The sequence below is a fragment of the Pteropus medius genome, unplaced genomic scaffold (assembly GCF_902729225.1).
Source record: "Pteropus medius unplaced genomic scaffold, Ma_sr-lr_union100, whole genome shotgun sequence".
Taxonomy (NCBI): Eukaryota; Metazoa; Chordata; class Mammalia; order Chiroptera; family Pteropodidae; genus Pteropus; species Pteropus medius.
In genome coordinates, this window is record NW_024352786.1 from 740998 (window position 1) to 766865 (window position 25868).

The 25868-nt window shown below is 33.7% G+C and overlaps 1 protein-coding gene across 2 annotated transcripts in view; it reads right to left on the reverse strand.

Moving 5' to 3' along the window:
• The window catches only part of EMCN (endomucin), a 96711-nt gene extending 73259 nt beyond the window's left edge, over positions 1–23452 (reverse strand). Inside the window, exon 1 of one of the 2 annotated variants that reach the window (XM_039848689.1) lies at positions 23142–23452. In XM_039848689.1, coding sequence (XP_039704623.1) covers positions 23142–23199 — 58 coding nt within the window. In that variant the 5' untranslated portion in view covers positions 23200–23452. The remainder of the gene's footprint in view (positions 1–23141) is intronic. The other variant, XM_039848688.1, reaches the window with a different exon arrangement.
• Positions 23453–25868: the final 2416 nt, after the last annotated feature.

Genomic DNA, 25868 nt, shown 5'->3' on the forward strand with positions numbered 1-25868 from the left:
TGGTAGAAATAAATATTAAGTAAACAAAAGAGCCAAAGCAAAAAAAAAAAATGCAATTTAGTATAACAGTATAAGAATAAATACATCAGAAAAGGATGTAAAGCCAAAGGAAGCCCCAAGCAAAAACCAAATAATTAATATGATATTTTATCTTAAAATCATACTTGCAAATATAACTATAGCAATGAGATCATCCTTTACAACTAAAAGATAAATACTATTATTTTGCTCAATAGTGGATAGATTCTTATTCATGAATTCAATTTCTATGTCTGCATTTTATATAAGTAGGAACAAAGTTGTCAGAGAAGAACCAATGTGAGTAAAGACGTAAATCGAATTCCAGGAGGAAAAATAATTGTAATAATTTACTGTTTAACTTGAGGAAACAATGTCTGAAATTAAATTCAATCCTTTCTAAATTTAAGTTTCAATATCATTTATCTCTCTAACTTCATTTCCCAGTATGTGAATGAAAGTAAAAAGAATTTCACCTTATAATTTGATATTTCACTAGATGAAAAGAATCACTAATTATTTTACTAATATTCAGAAAAAATAAATAGGCAAGTATAATTCATCAACAAATTAGTTTTCATGTAAGCACATCAAGAAATGCAAATGATAACTATAAGCCAAATTCATTAGAAAAATATATCTGCCATGAAAATAACTTTCATAATTACAATGTATAACTTTTTAATTATTTTGAGAGAATAGAAAGAACTATACTGCCTTTAAATTTTATTGCTATTATTATTATAGTATTACAAAAATGATTATAAAGCATTTTTCTAATTCTATCAGTTCTTCAATGATAAATTAAAGCTCTGAGCTTAAAGAATCTAATTGGAAAGGCATATAATCCTAAGGAAATTTTGGGCTTTATGAAGCAAGTAAATAATCGATCAATTAAATCAATTCGGCCAGTATTAATTGAACATTTACTGTGAATATAGCTTGAGAGAAAAGAATTTACTCTGCAATCTAGAAAAATTTCCTTGATTCAAGGCATCCTTTCTGTTTATCTGATTATCAATCAAATTTGTGTCCAAAACTTAAATGTATTACAAGTTTTAATTGACACTTGTATAAGTTATTTAGCATTGCACAACAAATTATACCTAAACAATTGTCTTAAAACAGGGCTTCCCGATGTCTGGGCTGTGGACTGGTACCGGTCCATGGCCTGTTAGGAACCTGGCCGCATAGGAGGAGGTGAGCGGCGGGCAAGTGAGCAAAGCATCTGTGTTTGCAGCTGCTCCCCAGCACTAGCATCACCGCCTTAGTCCCACCTCAGATCATCAGGCATTAGTTTCTCATAGGAGAACTGGTCCCTGCTGTCTTAAAACACAAATCATTTATTATCTCTCATAGTTTCAATGGGGCAGTAACTTGAGAGTGGCTTTGAGCAATTCTGGCTTGAGGTCTCATGAAATATCAGCCTCTAGAAATTGCAACTGGGCCTGCAATCAGCTCAGGGCTTGATGGGTCTGGAAGATCCATTTACAAGGTGGCTCACTCATGTTGCTGGCAAGTTGGTGCTGGCTGTTGGTGGAAGGCTTCAGTTTTTCTCTACTGGGTCTCTCCACAGGCTGCCTGATTGTTCTCACAACACAATGGCTGGTTACCCCAAGTGAAAGTAATCTGAGAGACTGAGGTAGAAGCTATAATGTCTTTTACTACCTAGTCTTGGAAATCACACATCACTTCCGCTATATTCTGTGAGTCACACGATTTGGCCCTGAGAAAGGTCCACTCAAATGCTTGAATACCAAGAGACAAGGATCATTGGAGGCGATCTTGGAGACTGGCTACCACAAGCTTAACAATTTGTTGGATTACTTTGAAGCACAGTGATGATTAGGTTTTTTAAAAAGTTTGTATTTTAGAAGAAACTTCAAAGTTTTATTTATAACCTGAATCTACCCCAATTTCCCAATGCTTCTCAACAGATAAGCTTGTTTCTCTGCTATCCTTTAAATATGGCATTTTTATTTCCTACTCTGTAGCTTTGTTCATGTTTTTCCTCCCTCTTTTTTGCTTTTTAAAATTCCTGGAGAACAAGGATAATTTTTGTTTAAAGCTCAACTGAAGTTGTACTGTCTGCATGAAGCCTTATTTAGTAGTTCCATTTATAATGACTATCTGTATATAAAACAATTCTTAAATCACACAATTGAACACGTAATGAGTCCTTTTCTTTTATTTAACACAAACAATAACTGAATGCCTAATATGTACTAGTATGTGTTAAGTGATGGTATAAAATTAGTTATTTCTTTCCCTTATCAATCCAAATAATTCATTTAGATATTTTATATTCATGATGATAATATTTAATATGTTTTGAAAGTATATTCTTCAAGTTGTTAAATGTAAGTTGTTGGTTTTTTTTTAATGTCCCCAAGTGTACTTTTTGAGTGCAGAAAAGGGGTTTCAGAGGTTAATTCTGTTGAGAAGTTAATATTCAGGTGTTTTTTTTTTTAATTCACAGAATAAAAAATGTTTTTCTCTCTTAAGCTTCTAAGGTCAATTTATAAATGTTATTATTTTATTTATTAATACTGCAAATTTAGCAATAACAGGGCCCTTTAACATTAACCCCATTTATGTGTTTGGTTAATTAAACTCCCTTAAATATTTAAAACTCTATTCATAAATTGAAAATAGTTAACATATACAAATTTAGGATTTTGTAGCTATAACAAAAAGTACTTTGTAAACTCTTAATTAATACACAAATATGGCATTCTTGCTGTTAAATTATAAAGTCAGAGGTGCTACATATTGAAGTGATTCTACAGAAAACAAAGCACATAGCTTTTCTCATAAGTGCTTTTAATAAATGTTTTATCAGTTCTTAAAATGGTAAAACATTTTTAAGTACTTTTCTTACTCTGAATTAAATTTGGATTGGAGAAAGGCGAATTTAAATAAAATTGACATCCTTCGGACAATTAAACATTGTTCCACTCATGACAGCCTGTCTTCATCAAAAAGCATGCTAAGCAAGGTTTAATTTGCCCTTCAGGAGACAGGTTCCAGGCTCATAAAGAGGACCAGGCAGAGACCAGAGATCTTGAGGTGCACTGCTAGCCATGAGTTTTCGGAGTCAGCCATCAGCATAGTGGGACAAACTTACAAATCAACTACTGCTTATTGAATTAAAGATGATGACAGTCTTTAACTGCTAAAATTCCAGGTAGTAATGCCTTACAGAAAGCTACTATAATACAAGGGACAAGCCTGAGCAGAGGCAAGTCTTAAACATGGAACATTTCTGACCCTAAGTAAATAAGGGTAAATCGCAACCTAAAATTCAAGAGAATAACAGAATGAGACTGAGAGGAAATTGATAATAGCAAAATTAAAGCTTAAAAGCATATGGCGCATCTTCCCTATTTATAGGGGATTTGCTCTAGAAATGTAGGGGAATGAAGAATTTACAAACAGTTTATGATTATCGACAATAGAGATTTATTTGCTAAAAAGAGATTTTCTTGTCACAAAACGCTTCTAAAGACTACTGACATTTCTCTCTCTAGCTTTCTTTTCTTGGTGTTTCTTAAGATTTTCTGATTAAAGATATTTAGTCTCTGTTATGTACTAATCATTCTTAAAACCTTGAGGAATCTTATCATCTTCGCCCAATAAGACAGCTTATTTCCCTTTTAACAGATCCAGATCCCAGCTCCAATTTTCTTTAATTTTAATAACTTTTTATTTTTTTTCAATTACAGTTGGCATACATTACACCAGTTTCAGGTGTACAACAGGGTGACCAGTCATTTATGTAACCCATGAAGTGATCATCCCAACAAATTAATCACCCTTCTAACACCACAGTTACTATAACACTGTTAACTATATTCCTTATCATATATTTTATATCTTCATGACTATTTTGTAACTACCAACTTGTACTTATTAATCCCTTCCTCTTTTTCATTTACTCCCTAAATTCCCCCCATCTGGCAACCATCAAAATATTCTCTGTATTTATGAGTTTATTTCTGTTTTCTTTGTTTATTTTGTTCTTTAGATTCCACATGTAAGTGAAATCACATGGCATTTGTCTTTCTCTATCTGATTTCACTCGGCACAATACCATCTAGGTCCATTCATATTGTTGCAGTTGGCAAGATTTCATTCTTTTTTATGGCTAATATTCTATTGTAGATATGTACCACCTCTTTATCTATTCATCTATTGATGAAGACTCATGTTGCTTCCATATCTTGGCTATTGTAAATAATGCTGCAGTGAACATATAGAGTCACATGTCCCTTCAAAATAGTGTTTTGGGTTTGTTCAGATAAATACTCAGAAGTGGGATTACCAGGCCCTTCTCTGTCTCTTGTTATCGCCTTTGTTTTAAAGTCTATTTTGGTATAAGTATTGCTTCCCTAGTTTTTTCGTTGTTTGTTTGTTTATTGTGTATCTATTTTTATGAAATAGCTTTTTCTATCCCTGTCTTTCAGTCTGTGTGCGTCTTTCAATCTGAAATGAGTCTTTTGTAGGCAACATACATAAGGGCCTTGTTTTCTTATTCATTCAGCCACTCTATGTCTTTTGATTGGAGCACTTGATCCATTTACATTTAAAGTAATTGCTGCTAGATATATAGTTATTGCCATTTTATTATTCATATTTTTAATATATATTTCTTCTACTTAGAGAAGTCTCTCTAACATTTGTAGTACTGATAGGCTAGTGATGAACTCCTTTAGCTTTTTCTTGCCTGTGAAGTTCTTTATCTGTCCTTTGATTCTAAACGATAGCTTTGCTGAGTAGAGTATTTGGTTGTAGGTCCTTGCTTTTCATCATTTTGAATATTTTGTGCCAATTCCTTCTGGCCTGCATAGCTTCTGTTGAGAAATCAGCTGACAGTTAATGGGAGCTCCCTTGTAGGTAACTAACTGCTTCTTTCTTGTGCTTTTACAATTCTCTCTTTGTCTTTAACCTTTGATATTTTAATTATGATATATTTTAGTGTGGGCCTTTTTGGGTTCATCTCGTTTGAGGCTCTCTGTTCTTCCTGGGTTTGTATATCTATTTCCTTCACTAGGTTAGAGAAATTTCCCATCATTATTTCTTCAAATAGGTTTTCAATTTCTTGCTCTCTCTCTCTTGTTCTGGCACCCTGTGATGTGAATGTTGGTACACTTGATTTGTCTTGGAGGCCCCTTAAACTACCCTCATTTTTTGGATTCTTTTTTCTTGCTGTTCTGGTTGGGTCTTTTGTGCTACTCTATCTTCTAAATCAGTTATTTGATCCTCTCCTTCATGTAATCTACTGTTGATTCCCTCTAATTTACTCTTCATTTCAGTTATTGTATTCTTCATTTCTGACTGGTTCTTTTTTATGGTTTTTTTTTTAATTTCCATTTTTATATTTTCTATCTCTTTGTGAAAGTTCTCACTGAGTTCATCTACTCTTCCCCTAAGTTTACTGATCATCCTTATAACCAGTGTTTTGAATGATGCATTTGGTAGATTACTTGTCTCCATTTTGTTTAGTTATTTTTTTCTGAAGCTTTGTTCTGTTCCTTCATTTGGGACGTGTTTCTTTGTCTCCCCATTTTGGCTGCCTCCCCGTGTTTATTTCTATGTATTAAGTAGAGCTGCTATGTCTCTCAGTCTTGGTAGAGTGACCTTACATAGTAGGTGTCCTATGGGACCCAGTGGCACAGTCTTCCCTGGTTACCTGAGCTGGGTGCTCCAGGTGTGTCTCTTGTGTAGGTTGTGTGTGCCCTTCTATTGTAGTTGAGCCTTGGTTGCTCTTTGTACATCAGTGGGAGAGACTGACCCTTGGGCTGATTGGTCGTGAGGACTGCCCATGGGGACTCTTACCCTATGGAGCAGGATTTGCTTTAGCAGGGCTCTGGTGCCTGCTCAGCCTTCTCTTTCACTGTGTCATCCTGGGATGCAGCCCTGGCTCAGTCTAAAGCTGGCCACTAGGCATGCTGTCCCTGAAGCCCCCTGGGAGTGGCCCTGATGCAGGCCAAATTCAGCATCAGTCTGCACTCTGTGTGGGGCCACCTGGAAAGAGTCACCAAGCAATATACATTGGGCCTGAAGATTTTTTGAGGGCCAAGCTGTGAACCGAAGCAAGCTGACACTAGTGCCAGGCTGGGGCTGCTCAGCGAGAAATTCAGGGCACACTGAGGCCAGATGCTGCTTGTTTGGGTTTTATGAAACTTTGAGAGGTTTTAGGAAAATCTGCAGCATGAACCAAGACAGGCCATTTGTGTGGAAAAGTCACTGGAAGGAGCTTGTGTGGGCCTGCAAGTTGGGTGGGATCTCATGGAATCACCGGGACAGAGCAACCCATGTTAGGCAGGTTAATGGAGACTCAGAGATGGCAGCTGCCTGCATCTGTATCGCAGGAGTGGAGTGGGCTCAACGAAGAAACAATAGATTTAGCCAGCACTTCTGTCTGGGAGAATCTGTCCCTCTAGACCTTGCCCTGAAGCCAGACAATTCGGTTCCTCCAGGTATATCTCTGGTGCCTTTCAAACTACTGCCCCAGCACAGGAACTCAGAGCTAGTGAGTCTATCAGTGCGCATGGGTCTCTTAAGAGAAATTTCAGCATGGGTCTCTTAAGAGAAATTTCAGCAACTCCAGCCACCCTATCTCACTCAGCCACAATCTTTACTGGTTTTCACAGCCAAAAGTTGTGGAGACTTGACTTCTTGGCACTGAAACTCTGGGCTGGGGAGCCCTGGTTGGGGCTGGGATCTCTTGCTCTTCCTGGGGTATCTCCACAGCCAAGATACTCCTCCCAATTCTCAACCAACACACGTGGTTGTGGGACTGGCCCATTCTGCATCTCTGCCCTTCCTACCAGTCTTAAGGTAGAACAGAAGTCCCCATTTGCAGGACTTCTGTTTGGCTACACTTCAGGTGACTCTCAGTAATGGCTGTCCTATAATTTTGATGTGGTTGTGAGAAGAGGTGAGTACAGCACTTACCTATTCTACCATCTTGCCAGGAAGCCTCCTAGCTTTAATTTTTAAGTTTCTTAAGCTTGAGATTTGCATTTTATTTCTTCCTTCCAACTTCTGTTACAATTCCAAAAGGTAACGTAGAAAAGTACACATATGTGTAATGACTAAGTATTAGCCAGAACCTGGTATAATTATGACCTAGATTAAGAAATAAAATATCACTAGCAGTTGAGAAACTCCCTGAGAATGTTCTATGAATTATATCTTTTGCCCACTGCTCTAGAGGTAACCCATATCTAATCTGATTTATGGTAATAATTTCTAGTCTTTCTTTATAAATTTACTGTCTATGTGAACATCTGAATATAATAGAACTTAGATTTGATTGTTTTTAACTTCATGTAGATGACAAATTATTGTAGGTATTTTTTATTTTGCTCAGTATTATATTTTAAGATTTTTCATTTTATTGATTGCAACTATAGTATATGCACTGTCACTATATACAGTTTATCTAATGAATAAACTAATTTATTTCTTAATTTTGCAATTCATAGATATTTGAGCTGTCACTAATTTTTGTGTATTATAAAAATGTTGCTTTAATCACAATTGTACTTCTATTTTTGTACAAAAGTACAAATTTAAGTCTGCCTTTTATTTTTTTCGGATTTTTTTTTCTTACTGATTTGTTGTTTTTTCTATGTATTCTAGATGAGGGTTTTTTTTTCTTTTGTCAGTTATGTCTATGTCAAATATCTTCTCCCATTTTTTGGCTGTCTTTTCACTTTGGCTACTGTGTCTTTTGATAAATAGAGTAATTAATTCCGATGCAATAAAATACATGTATTTTCGTTTATGGTTAGTACTTTTTATGTATTTTCCTAGAGTAAAGTAACAAAGATATTCTCCTATATTTTCTTAGTTTTAAAGTTACATTCTAGTAGCTAATTCCCCTGGAATTGGCTACTTGAATTGTTACATAAATTTTTCCAGTGGATACCTGATTGTGTCAGAAGCATTTATTAAAAATGCTTTCCCAGCGTTCTGGTGTATCATCTTTGTTTTACATCAAAGATCCATATATTAGTAGATGTGTTTCAGAGTTCTTTATTCTCTCCACTGATCCATGTGGCATCAGTGCTACTATTGCTTAATATGCCTTCCATGCACCAATTCGACAGTTGTAATTTCTATATCTTTGACATGGGCCTTGATAACTGATAGAGCAAGTTCTTTTTTTTTTTCTTTCTTTTTCAAGAATTACTATGATTTTCTTGACTTTAAACATTTCCATATAAAATTTATAATCAGCTTCTTATATTTCATAATAAAATCTATTGGAATTTTAATTAAAATTATATTGACTCTCTTGGTCTATTAGGAGACAATTAACATCATTAAAATACAGGGTTGCCCAATCAATGAACATACTATATGTTTTTCAATATGTAAAATTTTCCTTAATGGTACTAAATAAAGTTTTATTATTTTTCTCATAGAAATCAGGAATATATTTTACTAGAATTATTTATAGATACTTGATTTTTAAAAATTTTCTGTAAATGGCATGTTGCTAAATTTTATTCTCATAGAAATCAGGAGTATCTTTTAGAATTATTTATAGATACTCGATTTTTTTTATTTTATTTAAAAGGCATATTACTACACTTTTTTCAAATATTTGTTGCATAGATACACAATTAATTTATAAAAATTCTGTATCCGGAAACCTTAATAAATTATTTTATTCTAATAATTTATCAGTAAATTTTTGTGATTTTCTACTTATACATCATATCACATCATCTACAAATAATAAGCTTTGTTTTTTCTTTTCTAATTATCATACTATTTATTTATCCTTTTTTACAGCATAAACTAGAATATTTAGTATGTTTCATAAAAGTAGCATTGTTGGGCAAGATTGTCTTGTTCTTATTTAATGGAGAAATTTAACATTTCTCCATTATATATGATGTTGAGTGTAGTTTTTGAAGCTACTCTATCAGATTAAGAAAATCTGTATTCTTATTTTCTAGTTTTTATCATGAATAAATTTTGAATAATTAAAAGTGATTTTTCTGCATCTGTTTAAATGATCATATATTTTTCCCTGTATTCTATCAATGTAGTGAATTACATTGTTTGATTTTCTAGCGTTAAACAGACTTCACATAGCTAATATAATCCCAATTTGGGCATACTTAAGTACCTTTTTAAAAAATATTTTGTTGAATTTTTACATTTTTTATGATGAGATTGGCCTACATTATTCCTTTCTTATAATATTTCTGGCAGGTTTTGATTTCACTCACATGCTAGTCTCATAAAATAAGTTGGGGAGCAAAACCTCTGTTTCCGTTCTCTGGAAGTTTACGTAAACTGGTTTTATTTATTATTTAAATGATCAGCATAATTTTCTGGTGACACCAACTTGGCTGAGAATAATTTTTTTTGTGTGGGAAGATTATTAATTGCTAATTTCATTTTTTTAATGGTTAAGGGCCTACAAAAGTATGTTTCTTCTTGAGGTTTTTTTTGATAGGCCTTATTTTTCTAGACATTTATTTATTTTATATAATGAATTGAAATAAATTATTGACATAATTGTCCAAAATTATTTACATAAAACTTTTCATTATATCCACCTATTAAAAAAATTTTTAACAGCATCTGTAGTGATGTCTCTTTAAAATGTTTATTTTTTCATTTTCTTGATTAGTATTGGCAGAGGTTTAGCAACTTTATTATTAATATAGAATTTTTTTGCATTATATATTTCTTTTTATTTCATTAATTTTTGTTCTTTTATTATTTTTTCCCATCTAATTTATTTGGGTTTATTTGTTTTTGTTTTTTTAAAATAGTTTTTCTAACTAATGTGTGCATTTAAGACTATAAAGTTTCCTCTAATTACTGGTTTAGTTGCATCATACACATTTTGTTATAAAATATTTTACTTCTCTTCATACTGAACATATTATAATTTTTTCTATGATTCATAGGTTATTTATAAGCGAATTTCAATTTCTCGACATACAGAGACTTTAACTGTTCTAATTACAGTATTGACATAGCATAATTACATTAAACTCAGAGAAAATACACATTCAGGTCTTTATTTCTTTCAAAGGAAAGGTTGGTGCAAGATATCTGGCACAGTATATGAACATTAAAGTTTTAATCAGATATCAAGATAATGTGAAATTACAGAGAAGTGGGACAAGGAGTCATATACAGATTTTCAAATAAAATATGCAAAACCTGTTCTGTGGATTCTTGAGTCCCTTTACCTACTCTATAACATAAAAAAAAAAAATCAAAGTGTAGAGAGAGACACATAGATATTATTTGAGAGGAAGTTGTCTTTGTAGAATACTTCTTTTGATTCCCATTTCCAATTTCCTACCACCAAGGAGCAAGGGTTGTGGGCTCTACAATTGAAAGGCATAGTGGCCTCATATCTGATTCACACCTGGAATGTCAAGAGAATGAAAGGTTGTTGCCTAGCTGCTTTGGTGTAGGATCAGGAGTGTTATAACTGTGTTGAGAGTAAGCCTGTCTTGGTAGGGATTGTTAGAGAGAGAAAGAGGGAGAGATTACTGTTTCTTGTGGACCAAGTGGAGAGAGAATGAGAGGGCAGACTTAGAGTTCTGAGTCCTATCCCTTAGGGCTATGTAGAGTTGGACACTATACTATCGTGAAGCTCTGGATTAATGCAGGACTACTGGTGCTTTGGAAGGAGTAACTAGTGAGCTCCCAGAATAAGGAATCATCCTCATAAATCAAGGAGCTATGGGAGAGTGAGAGCCAAAACACACCTTTGAGGAACCCATGAAGACGTACCATTCAGCAGTTAGCTTTAACCATCTGTCAGACTCTGGGCACAATTTATGGTGCCAGGTTAAATAACACATTTCAATTTTCTTACTGATCCCTCACCCTGCTCCCAACATGGACTGGTCAGAAAGATGCTGGAGAGAGAACAGAAAAGCAGAAAAATAAAAAACATGTAAAAAACGTCACTTTGGGAAATTTTATTCCACAATGATATTAGTTACAGAAGACAATTTTCAATTGTTTTGGGTTTTACATTCAAATTTTGTATTGATATACTCTGCAAATTTAGTTGTCAACAGAACTATCCATTTATTAGACATCAGCAAAAAAAGCCACAGGCTTCCAATATTTTTATCAAGGGCAGGAAGTTAATGTCCACCAAATAAATGTTAAAGAGATTGTAGGAAATAAAAATAAAGTAGAATTTTTATCTCATTTTATGAGTTGTGGTTTATGCATTCTTTAAATCATTTTCTAAGTATTATGCTTTATTAAGACTATGAAAGAAGAGTAATAATCAGTACTATTAATTATAGAAATAGTTTAAAAAAGCTTTCTTCTTTATGTAAAATGAAAAAAGAAATGGTGACTGGAATACGTCTTTAAAATTCTGAGATTGAGCTGGCAAGCCTAGTCAGTTGTAGAAAATTGCCCCAGAACCTTGTCCTTTTAAAATTCATTGAACCACAACAAACATGGTGATAGCTTTGCAAATTACAAACCCAATGCTTTCATGAAGTTCTACAGATTCTATGAAGTAGGTAAAGGGATTAACCCAATGCCCCCAGGTACTGAACAAAGAGGTAAATGAGAGAATCAGATAGGGTATAAATGCACATATGTTTGTAGGAGAGAGACCATTCCCCAATTTAAAGGGATACTTATTACTCGGGTTTAAATAAATGCTGCTATAAGGAAATACGAGGTCCAGAGTTGCCAGAAGAGCTGAAAATATGATTTTCTTCCTTTTTCTGTGTTACTGTTGTTGTTTTGTGAAATATTTTTAAATACCATTTCCCTGTAGTCATTAAATACTGTGGCTAAACAACACACACCTTCAGGTTATATGTCAGAGGTTGCTAGTTTGTGAACTTTGGAAGAAAGGTTATTGACTTCTTGTAACTTATTCCAATGTATTAAGTAATGGCAGAATAATGAACCAGTTGACAAATTTCAATACTAAAAGTTTTCCTGCATGTTTAGCTCAGGTTTATAATATGACAGCTTCTCCATTTCCTTTCATGTTCACAATATTTATTAATGCTAGTCATTTAATCCTCTCTACCTTCTCAGATTCATCTGGTTCTTATCAGTTCTCTGGGAACCAGAAAAATTGTATTTGGATTATCAAACACATTCTGACCCCACTTGAAACTCTGATAGGAATACTGTGGCTGTTTCCCTAATCACTCTACTGTATTATTCAAGGTAGGTAATTTTCTTGAGAAGCCTGTAGGGCAGAGGCCCAGGGTCTTCCAGTGTTAATAAAAACAAGAGAGAGATTAATAGTAGAATTGAAAGCAATCAATTAAGATCTTATAATGAGTAGGGAGTAAAGGTTATCTCCTTATGAAGAGATGGTAAAAAGCTAGAATTTAAGCCTATGTGCCCAGGATGATTTCAGTGTTTCAACTAATATTTGTCTTGGCAAATTTAGTTTCCTATTATCTTAAACTAGTACAAGCAAAAAAAAAAACCAAACAAAAAACAGTGAATTAGTACCAAAATGTTCCCTAAAAGCACCAGCACTTTTCTTGTAAGGTAAATATCTCTGGTTATCTTGGGGATATGGGTCAGTAAAAAGAGCTCAGATGACTAGGCAGGAAATTTGAATGCAGTCCAGATCTCTCAGAAAACATGTTGATGTACCAATGTGTAAAAATTGCCTATAGTAATTGCTGGAAACACAGTGGTTTTGGTTTTACTGAGAGGGGTCCTGGGGATCCCTGGAGGTGAGCCTTGAGAAAATATGTTTTTAACAGATACATTAGATGGTTCTTATGAGTAACAAATGTTAAGGGCTACTGGTTCATATCATGACGTGTGTGCCCTTGGACTTTCCTCTCCTGATAATGAGCACAAATAACACAAGCCTGCTCAGTCCCTGGGCAGTGACAAGGATTCAGTGACATAATTGATCAGGAAAAATACTTTAAAAATGTACAATATTCTACAAGTGGAATAAATGGAGAAATGAAGGGCTGATAAGAGATTTAATAAGAAGAAAGGACTCCCCTGGGTACTGGGCCTGTAAGAGTGGCCAGAGCTACTATGAAAAATACTCCTAAATTGTTAGAGAATTTAGTAATCTCTTCATCCTTGTATTGTTCTCTCTCCCCTTTTCATTCTTGATCTCTCCTATCACAATCCTATCAATGAGAGGCTATCTCTTTTTCCCATTCTCTATCACTATCTCAATTTCTTTTAACCTCATTCTTACTTTTACTCTTCTGGATGTCAACAAATATCCAGCTCCTGCTCCCACTCCACTCCCTCATCTATCTTTTTTTTCTATGCCTCCCATTGCAAAAGCTCTACAATTTATATACAAATAATACCACATGGAAAATAAAATATAAGATGTCATTTGTTGTTGTGTACTCTGAGAAGTGTCTCTCATGCCAGAGAATAGGCTTTTCACATGCAAAGCAGAGGCTTTCCAAGAGCCATATTTAAAAATTCTCCAAGGAAGTAAAGGTCACGGAAACGTTTACTTCCTTGGAGAATTGAACATATCTATGAATACCAGGATGAAAGTGAAGCAAGATAACCCGTGAACATATCTATGAATACCAGGATGAAAGTGAAGCAAGATAACTTGTGGTGAATTGTATAGAAATTGTTGGTTAAAGTAAGATCATACAATTGTAGATCTGGAAGAAAACTTTAATGTGCTTTAGTTAAACCACACTCATTTTGTAGATGGGGAAATTAAAGCCTTGAGAGGTTAAAAAATTTGCTTAGCTCAGTCAAAAAGCAAACTAAGGACTCTTGGCTCAGAAGAAGTACACTCCTCACCATTGCACAGTGCTGGCTTATGACATCAGTCAGAGCTCAGTGAGAATAAAATATAAGAACTCTGTTATATCACCGAATATATATATACACATATATATGGGACTAAAGTAGCCTTTTATGTAATATACTGGTAAACAGCATATATATTGTAGGAGTTTTGTGTCTTTATTTGAGGAAGTAAAAAGTTGTTTATCCCATGACAACTGTCCAAAGGATATTTTGATTATTTATTGACCGATGAAATTTTAAAAACCTGGGAATGACTGAATTATCTGATGCCTTTGATCCTAGACACAATTAGAATAAAGTTAATTACTCAACATATTGAACATATTGAAGTAGAGAAGTGAAATCTGTAATCAATATGTGTTTATAACTGAATTTTCATAAGTTTACATTTTATTCTAGTGGGGGTGAAAATTAGTCTGATCTAAATGGTTCAGGGTTACCTGATGAGTATGTAGAACTATAGGATACCAATTTTTTCTTGTGAGCAAGATGAAGGAATGAGTCAACAATTGTATTCAGATAATCACGCCATCCTAGTATTACAAAATGGTCAATATAAACCAAATGCAGATATTTTCTGCTATTTATACAACAATAAGATGGCAGGTCAATTTCATAAAGCAAATCAAATAAGTCCTGCCAACTAAGAGAGTATCTCAAAATGACACAGCTTCTCCACTACACGGGCCAAGAATAAAAAATATATATATATATTGCCCTCAAGTTACTGAAAACAAATACAGAAATGCCTTGAGTTGAAAATCTGCTGACTTTTGAAGAAGCACAGTTCTCCAAATTAAAGCAATAACTAGTTAGGTATCATTTATGTGTTCAAAGATAGATTCTTGGGTTGGGGGTGGGGGAGATCATTAGAAATTGTCCTTGCTCCCAAGAGATTTATGTTTAGTTAGGTTGGACCCTAATAAAGGACCCTAATAACAGATTTTAAAGTGGTTGGCATCATTGTTATTTTTCTTTCTTTTACTTTGCAAATCTATACTTTCAAACTTAATATAAACCTTGTATCCAAACAAATGAGGCTGTCAGATAAATGAACAAGAAAGAAGAAAAATAACAAAAAGCTTATTGATTCACATAACTGAATTACCCTAATCCTAATTATGTAATACTATTAATGTCTTTAGTTAATTCTATACGGTTAAAAAAAGTGTCCTTTTAAAACTGAATTTGCAGAAAGACAGATAATTAGGAGGTGTCTCATAGGACAGAAGAGTTGTCACGATGACCTTGAGCTGAAGAATGCAAGGGTGGCCTCTGTACCCTAGGGAGAATATCCAAGAATTCAGTGTTTCTGTCTTCACACTTGCTATATAGCCTAGGAGGACAATTTCACAATTCCTGCCAAAAAATCATTTCTTTTCCCACTTCAGTTAAAAATAAATTCAATGTGTTACACAAATGTTTTTCTATGTTTTGTGTGTGTAATTTTTATAACTAAGGCATTATTTTAACACATGGCAATTTGAATGTATACCAGCTATAAAAAATATGTAAAAGAATTATGGCTAAAAGAGCAATGGTGGGTTGGTAGTTAAAGTCCCAGTCATGAGGAAGAATTCTCAAATATATGAAATGTCTTCTTATTTATCCATTGATTCTGAGTTAAATATTAGCTTGCATATTAACAACTAATATTTTAATAGTAATTTATAACTTACACGGCATCCAAAATAGGTTTTCTGATTTTCATGTAATACCAATAATGTGTCGACAAATATTTTTCTCATTTTTAGATAAACTGAGGCTAAGAAAAATTTAGTGTCTTAGCCACTTTTGGCATAGTAAGAAGCTAGAGTCAAAGCTGGTTTTCACATTAAGATTTAAATTCTTTCCACTAACATATTCCTTCAGATTAAGAAATGCTTATTACTTTAAGATAGGTCATAATATTTGAGAATGTTAACAATCCTCAGACTAGAAAGTTACAATTCTCATTAAGTAAAAACACGATTTTGCTTATTAATTTGAGTGATTAGTTTGCACAGCAAATTAAATAGCAAATCTGAAAGGAATTCTAGAGAATATACCAGTCCGTATATATCAAATTGTGCTTGTATATATTGTGATTAAGAATATAACTTGGCAATCATCTTTCTAGTATTCTATCTCAATTTTATTGTGAAAAATTTCCATGTGCTGTTTTTCATTTTGTGAGAATTAACATTATAATCATTTAAACATTTGTTATTTCTGAATTGGAAACAACTAGGAAAAAAACAAAGCAGTTTATCTAAAGGATGGTATATATTAAATTACGGAACTCTGTATTCTAATACTCAGAAAAACTTAGTGAGATGCCACGCATCAAACACTCTACTGGGTGTTTTATATACATTATTTCATGTGATCCTCTCAATATCCCTATGAGATAGAAACTGTACTCACACCGTTTTACAGCTAAGAAAGCTGAAGTTTAAATAACTTGCCCAAGTACATACAAAGAGTAAGTGGCAGAGCTGGAATTTGAACCCAGACAGTCTGGCTCCAGGAGAATTACAAATGTGACACTAACTATTAATTTTAGTAGCTATTAATTTACTAATAATTATTCTTTTTAGCTTCTTTCCTTTCTCCTTCAAGTTCCATATTAGCTACACTGAGATTAATAATAGAGCCAAGCACTTTTTTTTTTTTGCCAGCCAACATAATAATGGGTAGGTAGGCAAATGTCTAAAACTCCTTTCAACCTATCCCCTAAGAATTCATTGAATCCAAGACTTTAGGAAGGTTATTATAACTAAGTAGAAATTCATTCATAGCTCTGCAGTTTTGGTTGTTGGTTTGGAGTGCTGAAGATGCTATGAGAGGTAGCAGTGGCTTCTGAATTACTCAAGTGGCAAATCTCTATCCCTATTCTTTTTAATCAGAAAAAAACTCAATTTATTGCAGTTTTACTACATTGCAAGGTAGCAGAATATAGGAGATAATTTTGAAGAACGACATCTTTTGGTTTAATTGTAAGCTATGTCACCCTAAGATAACTATATTATCTCCAAACCTCTGTTTTCTTATCAGTAAATAGGAGTGATAAAACTGACCTTAAAATGTGATAAAAGTAATGTGTGTAAAGCGCCAGACCCAATAAATGGTAGATGTCAGTATATGTTATGACAATACTTATTTGGGTTAACTTGTATCAAAACCAGTGGTGATCCCCCGTCTCTGATTTTTGGCACAACTAATTTAGGTTTAGGTCAAAATATGACTGATGAAAGAGATTAAAAAGCAGTTTACATTTTAGATGAGCAGTACATAAAAAATTAAATCAATGACATTGACATTTTTGGCTACTAACATCACAATATAATTCATTACTGACTGTACACAAACACATAAATGATTACCTTAGAAGAGGACCTGCTTAGAATATTCTTTAACTTATGCAACAAAAGATTGATCAAAGCTTTTTAGGTTTTTTTTTTTTAAGCAAAGAGGAAGAAAGGTAGTGAATATTAATTATAGTGTAAACAAAACTGTAACTAATCTATACCTAGATATACATTGTCATCCAAACCAATATATTAAGAAAAATAATAGTCTTGGGTTTCTCCAGAAAGCAGACTTGAGGAGAGCTTGTGTGCAGACAGTTTAGATAGAGAAATAATCCCGGGGAAAGGAGTAGAAGACTAAAACAGTGAAACTGGAGCAGGAACAGAAAAGAAAAGCATATATTCACTGGCCTCATTCCACCTTTGGGCAAGAGCTGTCTCACAGAGTGCTAATGCTCCTGCACTTCTTTCTTACACATACAACAGTGCCAGGTGCGTTTCTGCAGATGGAACATACCTTATATCAGAATAATAGCAGACAGAAAAGCTAGAGAAATGCATTCATGTGAGGCAAGGTGCAGTTAGATTATAACTGTGCATAGTAGGTTGTCATGGCCAGAGAGAATATAGGGCAAGACACAACAGGTATCTAATACCTATATGGTGGTTGCTTCTATTTATAGACTAATTATGATTATGAATGTGTCATTGTATTAGACCTAAAATTTCTGTTCAAGTTTAGAAAACGATTTTTCTTATGGTTGCCTGAAATTTGGGTACCATAGAGTGGCCTTTCTAGATATAATTGACACCACTAATGTTTCCCATGCAGATGCTGATATTATGAGTAACAGTACAAAAAGGATCTTGTCTAACTAAAAGTTGTCTAACTTTTCTAACACCCGACAGGCATTATGATCTCACTTAATAGAGTTATAGTGACCCACAGGAATTCTGTAACAGGAAAAGCAACACCACATAGGAATTGAATGTCCCTTAGAGTAAATTCCTGCTTTGACATTCACTGTTTAGAAATGCGCATCTCAAATTGTTCTCAAAGATAAAGAGGAAGTTGGAAAGTGATGACTAAGAAAAAAAATATGTTACTTGGATTAGATAATCATTTACAAATTAAAACATTTACCTGAAGCTTGAAATGTAACTTCATAAATGAAAAGGAAACAGTGGGCAATTATATCGTAAATTAAAAGTTTTCTGAGACCCTCATATGTTCACTGTTTTTTCTCATTATCTGAATAAGATTGCCAGAGAATGTGCTGGTGACGACTGTTATGAATCTCTTGAAAGTAGGAATTTTCAAAAGATCACTTTTCATTTTAAGTAGAGACCATTCCAAAAAAAAAAAAAAAAAACGAGTAGTGAAGAAAGAATGCTAAATAAATGGATTGGGGACTGAATACTTTTCCCATTGGATTTATTCTCATATTGGTTAACTCTTCCTATACTAGATGCCTCATTTCAGGTAATGTCTGTCGATAGTAATTAAGCTAAACAGAGTAATAGGTAAAACGATCTGCTGTAAAGCAACTCATATGTTACCTAAAATAACACATCAATTAATGATATGCAGTATTTATTTAACTTTCTCCTAACTTCTCTTTTTTGTGAACTTTGTTTTTAGAAAGCCATTTTGTATTTTTGATAAGTTGATTTAGAAAAAGATTTCTTATTGACTATTTTAAACTCTGCAAATATTACAGAAGTATTTGATATTCAAAACAGGAAAAAAAAAAGGGGTCAATTCTATTTAGATATTCTTCCTCCCATTGATTATAGATGCAGTAGCTTCTTTTTCTGGATTTGTTATAAATTGATATCTTCTGGTACTAGGATGTCCATTTATCCTTATCATCTTCTCTCCTGCTGGAGTATGGGCTTCCATTTGATAAGAAGCCTCTTTCCTTATATTTGGTACCTACTTTCATAGCCAAGAATCAAGATAATCCACCTGTATCCAAGTTCTGTGATTAATACCTAGTTATAACCTTTTCATAAAAATAAGGTAGTAAACTGATAAGTGATTGTCATTGGAAGAAATTATAAATACAAAAATAAAAGACAACAATATTATTCATATGCATTCATTTAGCTAATTGTGCCCTTATGTATTTAGGACTGTTAGTACACAAACTATAATAAATATGGCCCCTACTTTCAAAGTGCTTATTTTCTGGTAAAGGAGATAAGATCTGCACAAAAATACTATGACAGAAATGTAAAATAAGTGACATAAGAGAGTTAGAAATACCAACAGCTAGAAGAGAAATAAACTGCTTCTCTATTTTATCAACTTACAATGAGCATGACTAAGAATTCTTGGGATTCCAGAGTAAAGGAAACTCACTCGCTCACCATCATCTCCAGCTCCAGAGATGTTCTAACTGCCTGCCAGTTAATTTCAATTTAGCATCAGGCATCTCTATTTGAAAGTCTTATTAGGATCAAACTCACCATGTCCCAAGTCACATATATCATTTTTGTCCCTAAACTATTTCCACCAATCTTTCCCTACCTCTACTCTCAAGTCATTTCTACTTCTAGTATTAAAATCACCCTCTGTGTATATCTCAGTCACTTTCTCCTTCATTGCCAATCAATGACATGGCAAATCACAAAATTTCTACTTCCTTAAAACACTTTCCCAATAACTTCTTTTTATTTTATTGACAGACTTTCAGACTTGCAATAACATTTGAACTATTTTCTTTAAACTTTACCTTTTTTGGCTGCAATAGTCTAATCTATATCATGCTGACAGATTATCTTCCCAATCTATAGCCCCAGTCATGTTATTCCATACTCAAACACATTTAGAGGCTCTAAACTAATTAACTATATGAGTCAATATTTCTCATCCTGGTATTCAACATATCCTGAGACTATATTTCCAACCTTATTTCCCGACACCTATCTATGCCTAACTTGTGACCTCCTTACATTTCTAGACTCGAATAAACTGATGTTTTAATGTTCCTAGGAAATTATACCCATCTGAAACCTCTTCATTTTCAAGCCTCAGAGTTTATCATAATTTCTACTTTTATATAAAGACTTTCTAATATCCCTATACCCAAAACTAAGCTAGTTGTGAATTTTCATATCATTCTTTATTTATCACTTAAAGCCTATAATATAATTGAACTTATAATTTCTCTGTCCCTCACTTGTAAGGCAAGGGCTGAGTCTTATTGACCTCTAGAAACATACAGTATTTCACATAGTGTCTGTCTTACTGTGCGTTCAACCTATTTTTTCCATGAAATTGAATATTCAATTACAAACAAATAAATTTCTACAAGCAATTAAATTATTCTTAAAATACCAATAAAGTTATGTTTGTTCTGGTTTGCAAATGTCTAAAACATTTTAATCTTTCCTAAACTAACAAAAAATTCAAAAAGCAAATGGCACTGGAAGAGTAAATTGCTTCCAGGGCCTCCTTTTTCTGGGAATCCCTTTTCATTTAACTTTTCTCAGTCCCAACAGTCAAAAGATCATTAATTTAGACTTAAAAGCCAAGGAAGCTTAAAAGCCACTGTAGGGGTCTATTTAGTTTGAAATATAATTTAGAAAACCACTGGAAAGAATGGCAGTTCCATTTTAGGAATCTCCCCTACATATCTCAATAGAACAGTTTTTCAGATTGGAGAGTGTAAAATATTATATCTGGTGATATAATAGAAAGTAATAGAAAGCTACTCATTGCCATACAGAAAGATTCCCTTGATTTTCACCAAAAACTGTGTTGTATTTAAATCTCAGACTGACTAAAAACATCAAAAAGAAAAAGAAAAGTAGTTAGTTTCTCTAAAAGATTATTATTTAGGAATAAATTGCTATGCAAAAATATATGGATCTTCTTGACAACTCATAGATTTAAGACATGAAATGCCTCCCTCTCCACCCCCAATTAATCTTGCTGATGAAATATGTTAAGCATTCTAAGTTTGAGGAACATATAAAGCTTTGAAATCAATGTGTTTCCGGTACAGGGGATTAGGGAAAGAACTTAATAAATCAGCTTAGGAAATGCTTCATTTCCTGCACTGTATCTGGGAAGGAAAACATAAAACAGACGGAGCCAGGTGCAATGAAATCATACACGTGGATGGGAAAATTTCTTCCAGTTCCTTCTGGGCACCACTCAGTTGGTCAATTTATGTTTCCAAGCTAGAGCTTCTTTTTCTGAGATAAATGGAATGGTTTTTACAGACACTTGCCTAAAGTTAATGAATAGACTTGTTGGCAGAAGTTGAAGAAGATAGTCATTTTGTAATTGTTGTCTCTGCTCGAAGGGGAAATTATCCTACTTGGATTAATAGTTCAGTAGAAAGAAGACATCATTAACAGAGAGGTTGGGCTCATTACCAGTAACTAAAGAAGGCTGGTATTTTCCCAAAATGACCATAAAAAAATCTGCCAGGTTCTCTTTGGGTCGTCCTTTACCTTTCTGTCTTCCTTATGGCCAGGTTTCACAGGCAGCTTCTGTTGGTTCTATTCCACTTTGCTTTCAGAAAGATATGTAATCCACTCAGAGTTGAACAATATGCCAGGAAAGTCGTGTCCTCACTGTTTCTTGCAGACCTGAAATGGCGAGCAGCCTAACCCAGACTTTCGGAATTTGTATTAACCTGACACCTGTTCGTGAGCAGTGTTTTTCATAGCATTGCAATTCCTATCAATTTTTCTCATGCATACTAAAGAGTTACCTGTAAGCTAGTGCATTGATTTCTCTGACACTTTATAAATATTCTTTATTTTAAAAAATCAGATTCTTAGAAACTCTTCTAAGTTAAATTTTATGTCCTTGATACCTACAGCAACTTAACCTTGAAAGCTTCAAGATGCATGGTAAGCAATCATCTGTGATTTCGAAGTGTTTGGGAATCTGTCCTAAATTTACATATATATTTGAGAAATTAATGATAAATGTTTTTTCAAGAAGTGTATTTCTTTCCCCCTACATTATCACTGGAAGTTAGAATTTTGTAGGAAGCAAACTTTTGAAAAAAGCACAAGCAACATAAAATTAGAATGAAGTATTTTTTTCCAGAGCTCCTCAGAGTCAGAATCAATCTTTTCCAATTATGTTATATTATGATAGTTTGTACTTTGGTTTTAGCATTTATTAAGTCTGTCTTGTATTAGAACTACATGCTTATTTCTTTCAATAGTACATTTACCAGTGTGGACAAGGACAATGTCTTGCTCATTTTTGTATTCCTTTCACTTCTGAGACCCTGGTAGGAGCCTAATAAATATTGATTAAATTTAATTGCTTACTGTGAATTCCTCAGGAAGGGTTAAAAATCAAATGTAATCATTTCTTGCAACTGGTCATTAATATAGTCAGGGCTTATCTTTTATCTGAGTTTCAGAACCTGCTGTCAGTGGGTAGGGTTTTATGTCTATAATTCTCTGAAATGTTATACAAAATGTTGTATGTAGCTATGTGCATATTTCTGGAGCAAACATCTATAAACTTTAATCAAATGACTCTCCTCTTTACCCACCCCACCCCCAATATATTAAGATTGAGTCACCTAGGCAGCTTTACTCAGCCTCTCAATTTATCAAAGCCCACATATAATTGGGACAAATTTAGGCCAGCATCTGCAGTGCAATATTTCCAATTACAGACTTTCACTTGTATATGATGATCTTGTTATTTTTAGACTTATGACTGAAAATAACACATTTTATAAGAGCATTTAATCCCCAGATTTTTATTCTCTAAAAAAGGTCATTGTGTATCACCGGTACCTTTATGCCATCAACTATACTTCAAGGCTTGCCGCACCAGCAAACACTTCCCTTCGGTGCAAACAAACATCCTTTCTGTGGAATCTTCTCTGTGCACTTCTAGTCAACACCCACGCACTCTGCTCAGCAAATGAATTGCTGCTTCTAAGTTTCAGAGGAACTCTCTGAAGGTAAACTGAGGCTAACAGCCTCGTACCAGTGAGAGCTAGCCCACACCAACAGAGGAATAAGAGAAAACAGTACCTTTACTGCTACAAAGGCTGGACAGAAGACAAAGGATGGTCACTTGAAGAAGTTTCATGGTGCCCAAGGATCGTTGTAGTGGCTTCTCACTCCAGAGTCAGACAGGGACAACTCCCTTCCAGTCTGGCAGGACCTTATTAGCAAATGGAAAAGGTGTGCTGAATGGGAACAGTCACTGCCCATTCCTACTTATTTCGGGGGTTCTGATAAAGAACGGGAGGAAATACACACGCTCCCTTTGGGAGTTCAGCAGAGAGGAGATTTATTGTTTCAGTCTCTTACAGGAACTTTTTTTTTTCTCTCTTCCCTTGGCAGCCACTTGTGTTTTTGTTACTACATTATTTTGTTCTTCTTCAACAAAAAGGTCAGGGTGGGTTTTGAACAGAAACAGATCTTTCTTGAGAATGGCTCATACAGCTTTCTAACTTTTGTTTTGAAAGTGCATTTTGGAGTAGTTATAAAGGGTGATTCAGTGTGAATAAAGAGCCTTGATTGCCTGAGGGTTAAATTTTAGAGTAAAATCCACAAGGAGTCAACTTTTCTTCTCTCTTTCCAACTTAAAAGCAAGATTAACAAACACCACCTTCTGGATATAAGTGTAAAAGCTTATTAAATAGATCATGCTCTGCTCTTGAGTATGCAAAGGGACTTATCAGAGATGTCCAGGGAGGTTTTTTGGAATATTTTTAATAGAATTAAACAAAGACATGTGAATGTTCACTGCTCATTCTGGTTTTTATTGGTAGAATTTGATGTAGAGGAAGGAGAAATTACTTATAATACCCCATAGATTCTCTTCTCTAGAAAATGCAATTGGCGTAGCACTGGGTTAGAATGCTCTCACGATAAATCAATGAAGTTGAGAGAGAGAAATTCTTCAACCCAGAATGCCAACCAGGCAAGATACTCTCTCTCTATCAAGGGTCACTTTCATATTAGCAGCAATTGATTAAAATGTGAAACACAGCTACAACCCTGACTACAATCTCTGTGTATGCGAAGTAACTCTACACTTTTCCTCAGCCACAGCCAGCACATCTAATCTTAGCCAATCAGACTTTTACATACCTTAGGCATGAAACCTCCAGGATAAAAGAGCGTCAATGGATCAGTATAGATTCATCTGTTCCACCAAAAAAAAAAAAAAAAGGAAGAAAAAAAGAAAAAACAAAAGACGATTCCAAAATTATACTTTCCCTGTTAATAAGAAGGATGCTCATTTCATGACTGCACCATGCTGGGAAGGATTCATTACAAGAGTGGTTAGAGCAAGTCAATTAATCAAAACACCCCAGAACACTAGCTTCTTTCATCCTGTTATGCCACGTCTCAGAAGAGCCTCCAAGTTTTGATTTTATGCATAAGCAAACTTAATTTTTCCCTCTTTTCTAATTAATTTTCCACCTTTGGAGTTATTACTTTATTTGGCATGTCTTGGAGAGTATAAAGATAGAAATGTAGATGAATAGATGTCACATGCACATTCTAGAAATTAATTGGGGTGTGGCTATGAATTCACAGTCTAGCACTCACATTGCCTCACTTCCTGCTTCTTGCTCTGATCTAACTCTGGAATTTTCAGCATACACAGTTAGCATTATGTTGGTCACTATCATTGCTACAGGGATTCAATAGCATTTGGATTTCTCAGCACTGACTGCTAGGCTTTTCCATGAAAAAAGACTAGATACTTAATTCCAAGAATACTTGTTAATAGAATATTATGTCTATTTAAAAGGCAGAAATTGTAGATGAAAACACAAAAACTAAAATTAAGAAAATGTATTTTTAAATAACTAGGCAAAAAAATCGGAAAAAAAAATAAGAATAATACGGTGGTTCAGCTTTGTCTTAATAGATCAGAACATATTCACTAAACAGTGGTTATTGCCACTGAAAAAACAGATGAATGGCATAAATAGAAAGTACAGACACAGAAATATAGATTATAAATATATAGACATAGATATAAATATATTTGCTGATATGTATGTGTTTGTGTAGAAAGATATTAGATATACAGTAAGTGTGGTGAGTATAATATATTATTTAATAAGTGATTTTTGACAAGTTAACCATCTAAAAAAAATTAGAATTAGGTCTCTATTTTACATTAAATGCCACAATACATTTCTTATATGTTAAAGAGCACATAAAAAAGACTTGATCTGTTTCTTTACATAAAAATTAAAAGATTTTGGCTTAACACACCATAAAATGAAAAGGCAAATAAAAAACTTGTAAAAACTAATGCACAATAAAGATTTAGTATTCTTAATATGTGAGGACCTCTTGCTAATCAACAATAAAACAATGACTGCAGATGAAAAAGACACAAAAGAATGTTATAAAAGAAGGAACAGAAGACCAATAAAATGAAAAAATATTTTCATCCCATTAAAAATCAAAGAAATGGATAGTTAAGAATCGAGATATGATTTTTGCCTTTTAAATATAATTAGGTATGTTTTCTGACAATATCCAGTTTTGATGAATGCTCAAGGATGCTTACTGTCTTATTCTTGGGGCATGACCATTTTGGGTTATGATTTGGCAATATGCATCAAACCCCTTAAAGAACCATACCCTTTAAACTTATTCATGTCCAATAGTGTTAACTATTAGGAATAAGATGAAATATTATTCTTCCACAAAATAGTATTAAAGAAATTTTTTACACATGTCGAAATATATTTGATACTTTATTGTATATGTATATATGTATTT